The following is an 11,075-nucleotide window of genomic DNA, read 5'->3' as shown; positions in this document are numbered from 1 at the left end:
TGTCCCACTTGGTTTTCCACATTTTTTTTAACATTTGCAGATGTTGAACTGATTTTTGGTATAAGAGTGTATCCTGATGAGTTACAGATCAAGTATGGATTTCTTTCCGCTTCAATTATTCCTGAGGGAATTCAGCCATTTTGATTTTTTAACAGTTTTCTGCACTTTTATTTCATAAAACTTGCAGGAATTGAGCTGATTTTTGATATGTGAGTATAGCTTGATGAGTTACAGATCAAGTATGGATTTCATTCTGCTTCAATGACTTTTGAGGGAATTGTGGCCTTTTTTAATTTTAAGGGTTTTCTGCACTTTTTTCCTAAATGCTTGCAGATAAATATTGAGCTAATTTTTGGAATGTGAGTCTACCTTGATGAGTTTGTATTTCGTTCCACTTCAATGATTTTTTAAGGAAATACGGCATTTTCAATTTTAAGATGGGAACCAGATTACACTTGCCGGTAGGGGACTAGTATTGCTAATGCAATACTTTCAGCATGCTTGTTATAATTAAATAACTCTTTGTGAGGCCGATAATATATAAATATGAAATAATTAACACCAACTTTGTCACATTAATTTTATCATATCAATTCATATTTTATCATATCAAATCAATTTTGTCATATTAATTTTATATAACTTCCAACTTCATAAACTTTCATATTTCATTTACTAATTTAAAACTATTTATTAAGATAAATATCATATAAAATGTGAAAATAAATTTATATATGAGGAAAGTTGGTCTAAAAAGGAAACAGGTTTGCTATTGATTAACATAATACTTTCCTAGAACATGAAGAGCTGTACTTCCCTATCATCCATTCACAAACTTTTACAGCATGTCAACTTACATATTTTTTAAATCAGATAAGTCTTTGTAATTTTTACTTGCCTCAATGGTGCTTTAATGTTTTAGTTGCCAAATATTTTATTAGAAAGGTGTCTCGTTTCTTGGGCTTATTCACAACAATATGACTTTTATTTGCAAGCTTTTGTACTTACAGAATAAAATTTCCTGTTCTGTAAGATGAATACTGAACATATTGATAACGTTTAATTCTATTTCTTAGTTCTGCATGGTTTTAAAAATGTATAGCAATATCATGCAATATTACATTTATTAATAACTTTACACACACCATTAGCAAATAAAATATTGATTTTGCACCTCTTTTGAATTTCATATTTTGTCATTTAGAAATATGTATAAAGCGTGAATTCAGATTTTATAAAATTCACAATGTTTTGTTTGAATGCTTTAAAGGAAGAATTTGCAAGATATCTGTAATACATAGAGCAAATGTCAAATTGGCTATGCTATAAGATTTTTATCCTTTTTGTATTTTCAGAAAAGTAGCCCTGGACTTGACTTTCATTTTCATTTCATTTTTTGGATCACATATAGATATTAAGAATGTTTTCCCAACTCCAATGACTTGTATACGTCTGGGATGATTTCAGGTCAGGGTTAGTGGTCTGGTTTTTAGGGTAAATGTGCCATTATGTGGTGAAAATGAGCTCTTCACTGAAGGGACATTATAAAATCAGTCATTCCAAGATCATCATTGTACACTATCACACCAAAGTAATGTGAACTGTCACATAAAGTGACAAAGACAATGAAATGTTTTGTTCATTCATGTAGTCTACACATATATTACATGTTGACCTCATTAATGAAACCAAATTGCAAGTTTCAATTTTAAAGGTCAAAAGGAATACTACACATAATAAACCTGACCGAGGGCAACTTAAACTTTTACAACAAAATTGTAAAAGAATATCACTTTTTAATTCTTTCCATTCAAAGCATTTAAAAATCGGGTTATAATTTTTCACACAGCTGCATGTACCGCGGCTATCGAGGGTCAATAATGAAAGTAGGCCAACTCATGACATACCCATGTTTTGCACTCGTCTCTCACGACTTTCACATCTGACAGTCTACAACTCTCATAAATTATTTGAAACGAATAAACCTGTAACTAATTTAGTCTTAATAACTAAGAATTTCTTTGCAAAATCTTGTGCGAAATTATAAAAGTACATACCACGTTCTGCCATTCTCGACACCCTGCAATCTTCCCGGAAAGGAAATCGCTTACGATGGACCAATCAAATACCACTACTTTTGATCACATGACAAAACATGGCAGCCTCCATGAAAACTTTTGCAGAGATTTTTACTAAGATAAAATAATATTTAAATACGAGAAAGGTATGCAATGTAGAATGAAAACTTGAACAATATTGTAATAGGCCCATAGAAATTAATATACGGATGTTTTTAAGGTAGTTATTGATTTAAAATCTTTTCAAAACATTTTGCTTTATTGATGCAAGTTCATTCTTGTTCTTTGTTTATATATACCATGTTTATAATGTTTTAAATAATCTTTGTGTTCGATGCAATACCCACATCAGGTCAGTATTCGACTTTCTGCTCTCCTTAAAAGGTTTCATTAACTGGTCAATAATTTTTCAAGCAAGCAATCACTATGGCCATGGGTATTTTTTCTAAGAAAATTGAAAAGGGAGATACAGTTTTAAAATAAAAATGTGCATTTAATTAAGTAACGATTAGTCCAGTACAATTACTACATTTAGCTATGTAGTAGCATGATTTAGCTATTTTAATTTAAGTTTTCACAAGTTTGCTTTCATTTAAATTTGACAAAAATTTGCAAGTATGTGACAGTGACTACTAATATCAGGGACATATTTGTACTAAGGACTTTAAAAAAAGCAACCCAGAGCAAAGATAGATTAAATATTGCTGCTTTTGAACACTTTTAAGCAAAAGATGTACATGTATTTCCATTGTTTGAGTAATTGTACACCACCTTATGTGTGGTGGGGCATGTGTAAGTATGGTCTTTGTTGTTTCATTCTAGAGTAATTGTTTTGTCATAGATCAGGGTTGGTCCAAAAAACTGGAAATACTCATAGTTCCCAGGACAGTGAGAAATACTGGTAATTCCCGGAAATCTGTGACACAAATAAATAAATAAAATGAAAACAGTATTCAACACATTTGTAAGATTTCAATTGATAAGAACTAGACCAATAAAAATATCAATTAAATGTATAAGGGGATTCACCTCTTGATCAACCTTTTAATAAACTATTTTGCACCTTTTTTTTTTTGGAAGGAAAAAGGGGGGAGGGATGAAGGGCAAATCAAGAGCTTTCAATACAATGCATTTACATGTAAGTACAATATGTTTCTAATATTCTCCTAATTTGTTTGCTTCAGTGATGTCAATCAAACAGTGGAAAAAAGACCAAGGCCCTCCACCTGAGTGGCATGACTGGGTGGAGGAACTTTTCTCACCTTCACTAAATCTAGAAAGAGAAGCCATAATGGAGGGTGTAAACAAAGACAGTGCAGTCAAGTCAAAAATAAAAAGAATCTCAGTGTTGGACCCTGAAACTGTGAGAGAAGTGTATGAGAAAGTTCACATGATGTCTATGATGAATGATGAAATGAAGACATCAGGACTGAAAAAGACCACCATTTCATCAGAGCTAAAAACAGCAGATATATCATCAACCAGTATGTATTTCTCTACAGTTGTAATCATTAATACAATTGTCCATACTAGTTTTAAACCAGGTCTTGGACTCATTTTCCCTCTTTCAGAGTGTGCATAAAAAAATTAACATCAAAATTAAATGTTTTACAAATGAAAGGGATAAAAATGTTTATTGCATTTATTTTTCAGGTAAAGTAGAGAAATCAAAGAAGACTGTGGAAGTAGATTTAGACGAGTCATGTGTTTGGGACTCTGACGAGATATCTGTCTTACGTAAAGTGTTTAAACAAGTCAAAGAGGAAAACATGAAACTAAGAGTGAAAAACAAAGAGATTGAGAAAAGAAACATGCAGTTAGAAATGAAATACAATTCTCTAGTGAAAGAACTGGAAGAAAAAAATTTCAAGCTGACAGAAGTTGTAAAAGCAAATTCAAGGCTAAAAATTCACTGTGAAAATTTACAAAAAGAACTTGATGAAACAAATGTTAGAATGACTGCCATGGAGCAGATTTTTAAAGAAATAAATGAAGAAAAAGGGAAAATGGTGAAAGATGTTCATGAATTAAGACTCACAGCAGACAAAGAACGGATGGAGAAAAATGCCATTCAGCTTAAACTGGAAACAATTCAACATCAGATTGCTAGTGAAAAAATTGCCTTGGAGGAGTCGATAAAAATACAGTGTCGGGACCAAATTGCAAACCTTGAGAAAAATGTGATAGATTTAACAAAAGAACTGAATAAAGAGATAAAAGCTCATAAGACTACTAAACGTGGACTTGACCACCTTAGAAACCATTTCGCTAGTCTACCTCTATCCCACATAGTGCCACCCAATGCTGTAAGCAGTGACCAGATTAGTCAGTTTCAATATTAGCTTTTTTATGATGTAATGAATTGAAATACAATTCACTCTTTAAAAAAAATTATAATAAAGGTATGAAAAAAATTGTTCTTTGAAATTGTGTCCCAAGCTAAGCCTTGATCAGAGAAACTGTGTTTATTGTCACTGGACAGCCTTGAACATTCTGTTGGTTAAAGTGTTTAAACAATTTATTCCACTGAAATAAGTATACAGCAAAGAATATATATACAATGATATTGACCTTTATCAGGTAGAGGAAACTATTTTCTGTGACGTCGGAATAAATTTACATGCTAAATGAGGCACCAATGCGACTGACAAACCGACCAATCACCTAAATGAGTTACATTATGGGCTACTACAAAAAAATACCACGTGCATTTCGAAAAGGCCAGTTTTTCAAATCGTTCTCTCGGAAAGCCAGGATGCATTTTTCCAAGCATTTTACACAGTTTATACAATATGTACACTATTATCTACTAATTCCATGGTCACATTTACATACAAATGTTTTACAATGGTAAAATATGGGTTTCCTACGCTCCATTGTACAAGTCCGTTAGTTGACAATTGCCTGGCAGCTTTTCCCGTGCTGTACTATCGGTGAATATGAATTTCACGTGACTATTCCCTGGCCAAAACAATCGACTCTGAGGTGTACTCATGTATTGTCATTGTTTACTATGTATACAACTTTGATATATATGCTACTCAATACACGTTCTATGATCCATGCACATGAAATTTAATACTGTGTAAATTAAATGCCGTACAACAAAAAAACTTACAGTAAGTTTTTTTTTATAAATGCATTAACTTTTAATTGCTAGTAAACAAATAACAAAGCAACAACGAATAACACAAGTAGCATTGCTTTACGAAAACTGGATTCTTATTTACTTGTGAAGACTTTTTGAGTGGTATTTTTCAACATACTATTTAACATGGAAAATTGACTTTATTTGTTAATGTGAGCATGGGAAATCTTAATTAATACCTATTCTTCGTATTTTTCACAAAAACATTAAAAACTAGTTATAATTGTAACGGGGACCGTTACAGATGTTCCCCAAACGCTCCCCAACTCCCTTTTGGTGTCTTATTTCCTGTAAGCTTCATTAAATAAGGCAATGAAGTATATTGGTCGTTTTTTCCATTTCACGCGCGCGCACGTGCATGCATGTGCAGTATGACCATGTCACCCCATCTATACTATTAATGTATCTTTATATTCTCAGTATCAAAACATTTCATCAAAAATATATAGGTTCCGGCTATATCAAGTATACTGGTCATCATAGCATTGCGCGCACCTGCATGCCTGTTCATGATGACCATGCCATCTTGTCTACACTTATAATATGTCTGTTTATTCTTAGTATCAAAGCTTTTCATCAAAAAATAAAAAAGTTACGGCTATATTAAGTATATTAATCATTTAACACATTGCACGCGCGCGCATGCGCATGCATATGCATGATGTCCACATCATCTTGTCTACACTTGTAATATATCAGTATATTCTTAATATCGAAGCTTTTCATCAAAAAATATAAAAATTACGACTATATTAAATATATTGGTCATTTAACACATTGCAAGCGCGCGCACGTGCATGCATATGCATGCATGTGCATGATGACCATGTCATCTTGTCTACAATTTTAATATATGTAAATATTTTGAGTATCAAATCATTTCATCAAAAAATATAAAAGTTACGTCTATATCAAGTAAATTGGTCATTTTACGATTTGCGCGTGCGCGCACGTGCATGCATGTGCATGTTGACCATGTCATCTTGTCTACACTTTTAATATATCCTTGTATTCTGAGTATCAAAGCATTTCATCAAAAAATATAAAAGTTACAGCTATATCATGTATATTAGTCAATTTACTCATTGCACGCGCACGCACGTGCGTGCACGTGCGCGCAAAATGACCTTCGTTCCGCAAATCTACATAACATACCTAGTAACCCTAAAAAGGTTTTAACTCAATTGGATGTGCAGTTTCCGAGAACACTCGCGGACAAAAAAGTACCGGAGAAGAAATAAGAATAAAAAAGAATAATAATAATAATAATAATAACTAGAAACTCATTGCGAGCAATGAGAGGTCTTCCGTCCGATTCTGAAGAAGAAAAAAAAACAAAAATTCAAGCTGAAAAAGTGGTAAAGAAATTCAGACACTCTGAAGATTTAACCCTGGTCGTCAGCGAAAAAATCCAACGTGCTAACCATTCACATTCACCTTTTTGCATCACTTCCTGTCACGATTGGAAGTAACGGCGATACAAGATTATCTCACGATTCAAATAAACTGACGACTGACTATCAGTCCTGAAAGTTTTAGACTTCAGTCCTTTATTGTTGCCGAGCAATATTGTGAGAACAAATTCTAATTTTGAGGACAGGTAAACAAGCGACCGGAAGTGAATTTTATAAAAATCTCTGACTTTTCTCTAGACATTTGTAGTATCTACAACATACATCAAATTAATTCAAGTACTTTATTGATAAGTAATATTTATGAGAAAGTTAAATATAAAAATAACGTAGTTTATCTCCTAAAACCGGAATTTGACGTATTTGTTTCCGGTTGAATCATACATATTTCAAAACAGCGAAAGAGATGCAATAAAGTGATGCAAGTTTCAATCTATAAAAGAAAAGTTAATTTTTTTTTTATTTCTTTGATCACTTCCTGTAGCAAGTGGAAGTGACGACTGACGAGTTTATCCCAAATGGTTTTGCCTACTCCTCAAGGTCTATTACTCATAAAAGTTTGGTGTTTTAATCTTTTACCTTTTTTGAGATCTCGCGCAGAAATCTTCTAATTTTAAGGACAGGAAAACACGCGACCGGAAGTGAATTTTTGAAATATATTTACGGCTACTCTAGACATATGCACTCTGAATGGCATATTTAAGATTCATTTCAAAAACAAAATCTATAAAGAATATTTATGGGAAAGAAAAATACTCAAATTATGTAGTTTTTCTCTTATAACCGGAAGTTGTCGTTTTTGTTTCCGGTGGGACCAACATCTTTTAAATCTGCGAAAAAAAAGCAATAAAGTGATGCAATTTTTAATTAAAAAAAGAAAAATTGAAATTTTCGTTTTCTTTGATCACTTCCTCTGACGACCGGAAGTGACGGCTGACGCTCTGAACCCAAATGGTTTTGCTTACATCTTAAGGTCTGTTGCTCATATAAGTTTGGTGCCTTAATCTCTCACCGTTTCCGAGATCTTGCTCGGACAACTTCTCAATTTGAGGACAGAAAAACGCGCGACCGGAAGTGAATTTTACAAAGATATTTGACGTTACTCTAGATATTTCCAGTCTAAATAACATATTTAAAATTCATTTCAAATACTTTATCTACAAAGGATATTAATGGGAAAGAAAAATACTCAAATTATGTAGTTTTTCTCTTATAACCGGAAGTTGACGTTTTTGTTTCCGGTGGGACCAACATATTTCGAAACTACAAAAGAGATGCAATAATATGATATAAGTATTGATTTAAAAAAAGAAAGTTGAAATTTTACGATTTCTTTGATCACTTCCGTAAGCGACCGGAAGTGGCGACGACGAACGAAAAGGAAATTCTGTTCACCTATAAGTCATGCCCTATCGTCTCCAACAAGTCTCCAGTTTATATCTTTAGCCATTTTTGAGAAAAAGGGGCGACAAAATTTCATTTTAAAATCAGGAAATTGTCCATACCTTGGCACCGGAAGCCAATTTTCAAAATTCCTCCAAGATGTATCAAGTTCCTATAAATGCGCATTATTCCTGAAAATTTCATTGAAAACCACTCAGTAGTTGCTGAGAAATCGCGTGCACAAAATTTAGGAAAAAAAATAAGAATAATAATAATAATAATAATAATAAGAAACAGTAGAATCACTATAAGGTCTTCCGTGAAGACGGAAGACCTTAATAATAATAATAAGAAACCGAGTAAAAACAATATGTTCCCAAACTTCGTTTGGGGAACATAATAATTACATGTATTATTTGACTTTCCTGCAGTCATTTGAAATCGCCTCCTAAATTGGCCTGACCCATGTGTTTGTAGTAAAATATAAACATTTAGTAGACCATCATGCTTTTTGACTCATTCATTGGATTGGACTATTGTTCACTGTATACACCGCTGTGCGCAATTACAACAATATCCATGGTAGATTCCTCAACCTGTTTATGAGAGAATCTATTCTATGTCAAGGTTGCTGCACACCCTTTTAATGAAAGACACTGTAGGGACAAAGCAAGAATAAAATTGCAGTGATCTTAATATTCTGAATCAAAAGTATTTGTATAAATTCTTTGTCCGAAAGATCTTTCTGTGTACGACATGTAACAAAACTGGCAACAAGAGAAAATTACACTGAACAAGGAATATTCAGAGGGATCTGTTTTTGAGCTTTTAGAAACTTGAGACTTGGTGCTTGACCCCTTACCCAAGGACACTTGAATCCTGCCCCAGGGGTCATGAAACATCTTAAGCTTGTCAAATTCTGTATACCAGCCTGAAATTACATAGAAGTCAAACAGTCTAAAATAAAAATGTTATTCAAGATTGCATGGCTAAAGTGCTGACATCTGCAAATTCAGTTTGACTAAAATAATACTGTGTACAGGGTTATTTTTGCCCCATGTTATTTTTGCCCTTTCACACTTGCAAACAACTTTGCCCCGTTTTAATTTTGCCCAGTCACAGTTTTTTTAAAGAAATAATACTTTTTTCTTTGAATTCACCCCATCATAAATTCATCCACTTGTGTGTAGGACAAAAGGGGTGAAAAATAAAACCGTTGCAAAAATTTCCCTGTATACAGTAATCATAATGCAGATCATGGAAATTTTGACTGAAGTATGTTTCATGATCTCAGGACCTGGTCTGGTCTGTTATTATCTCCATTTGGTGCTGTGAACTGCCCTAAAATTGATAGGTGAAAAACTTACCAGGGATAAATCTGGGGGGGGGGGGGATTGCAAGTCATTTAAAGCGGGAAGAATTTAACAGTTACGGTAGGCATGTTCATTCATGAATGGCCAGATAGCTCATTTGGTGGGGCACCTGTCCAAGAGTTCAAGGGTTCCAGATTTGAATTCTGGTCTGTTCCAAGGGCAATAATGAGGGTGAGGGATTTTGTAAACGGTAAGTGTTAACCGCTGAGAAAGAAACTTTGCCATGACACATTTTTTACACAAGGACATTCCATGTCTTAGGAATTAGCCAAATAAGATAAGAATATACATTTTTACAACAGAATTTATACATTTTTTACTTTGATCTTCACATTTTTTTTCAACTGGTTCTATGGCAATTCAAGTTACAAGCAAGGAAACACTTGGTGATATATAAACCAGGTAAGGCCAAAGAGCAAACTTGTACTTGACAAATGTTATTAATGGACAGACTGGAATTTAGATTTAAACCTAGTTTGGAAGTTAACTCATCTATTTTAATCTGTGAACAGTACTTCCTCTCCAGTACTACTAATGCTATTTTTATTCTATTTTCTATCCTTTTTTCAATAAGTTCATGAAGTTATCAACTTAAACTTTTAACTCAGGGATATTTCATGAAGCATGTCTGTGCTTTGTGAAAAATATGCATGTACGAGAAGTCAAGTTCATATCCTTCATGAATTTTTCAAAATGAAAGAGATAACATGTATTGAAATTTACATTTAAATTATTAACTTCATTTGAATGCACATTACTTAAATTACCCTGGAATGTTTTGAAATGCTTTACAGTAAGCTGTTTATTGAGATGTGTCACTCTTGGTGTTTGTACTGAGGATTATTTAGGTAATTGTGACAAAATAGTGACAATAAATATATATTTTTCTAGAAGTTTATTAAAGGCTTAGATTTGGCTTACAACCTTGTTTACATTCAGAATGCCATTTCTTGACTTCTAATTCATGTACATGCATATTTTTCACAAAGCACCAACATGCTTCAAGAAATATCTCAGAGTTAAAGCTCTGTGGCCATCTAAGTCTCTAGGACACTAATTTCCTAAGATCTATATCTCTACACATATATCAAGTCAAATGGTCACCCTTTATATAGAATTCAGTCTTAAAGGACTTATCGCATGTTTCTAAATTATTTGAAATTAAAAGTGTAAAACGTTCATTGTGACTACAGTTTATAAATTTTGTGTTTTTACTGCGTATAAACCGCGGTAATTAATCAATTATTGACTCAAATGAAAACCCCTGATTTAAAAATCTAAGTTAATTAGATAGCGATCACGTGACCCTGTGACGTCAAAGGCGACAATGGCTGATAGCTCTTCACGTTAATCTTACGAAAATATACGCGATACAACCTGAATTTTCTTCGTTGTGGACGAGCAAATCACTTATTTTATCGATATGAAATTGAATATCCAACCTTATATGTTACAATTGTCAGCAAGAAAAAATCTGAAAAATCTGTTAACATTGTAAAAATAGCAGCGACGATAGCGAGGGAGACGCGGCGAAGACGAAGAAACTCGCCATAAGAATACGATTTGATTTGTCATCTTATCACATGAATTTACGTATTTGATTCACAAATTTAACATTATATAATTTGTTGTTCTTCCTTTTTAACATAATATTAATTTATGCAAGTCTTCATATGTATTT

At 33.0% G+C, this 11,075-nt stretch overlaps 2 protein-coding genes across 2 annotated transcripts in view; one reads left to right on the top strand and one right to left on the bottom strand.

Moving 5' to 3' along the window:
- Positions 1–2,139, bottom strand: part of LOC133191595 (glycogenin-1-like) — a 29,178-nt gene extending 27,039 nt beyond the window's left edge. The window contains exon 1 of the mRNA XM_061327343.1: positions 2,058–2,139. Within this exon, the coding sequence (XP_061183327.1) occupies positions 2,058–2,070 (13 nt within the window). The 5' untranslated portion in view covers positions 2,071–2,139. The remainder of the gene's footprint in view (positions 1–2,057) is intronic.
- Positions 2,140–2,145: 6 nt separating this feature from the next.
- LOC133191584 (major antigen-like) lies at positions 2,146–4,445 on the top strand. Its single transcript, XM_061327334.1, has 3 exons — positions 2,146–2,224; positions 3,263–3,562; positions 3,732–4,445. The coding sequence occupies exons 2-3, from the start codon at positions 3,265–3,267 to the stop codon at positions 4,418–4,420; spliced, it is 987 nt and encodes a 328-aa protein (XP_061183318.1). The 5' UTR covers positions 2,146–2,224; positions 3,263–3,264; the 3' UTR covers positions 4,421–4,445.
- Positions 4,446–11,075: the final 6,630 nt, after the last annotated feature.

Source organism: Saccostrea echinata, unplaced genomic scaffold (genome assembly GCF_033153115.1).
Source record: "Saccostrea echinata isolate AGI-Se365-2 ecotype Australia unplaced genomic scaffold, CSIRO_AGI_Sech_v1 ptg000001l, whole genome shotgun sequence".
NCBI lineage: Eukaryota > Metazoa > Mollusca > Bivalvia > Ostreida > Ostreidae > Saccostrea > Saccostrea echinata.
This window is presented reverse-complemented; position numbering and strand designations above follow the sequence as displayed.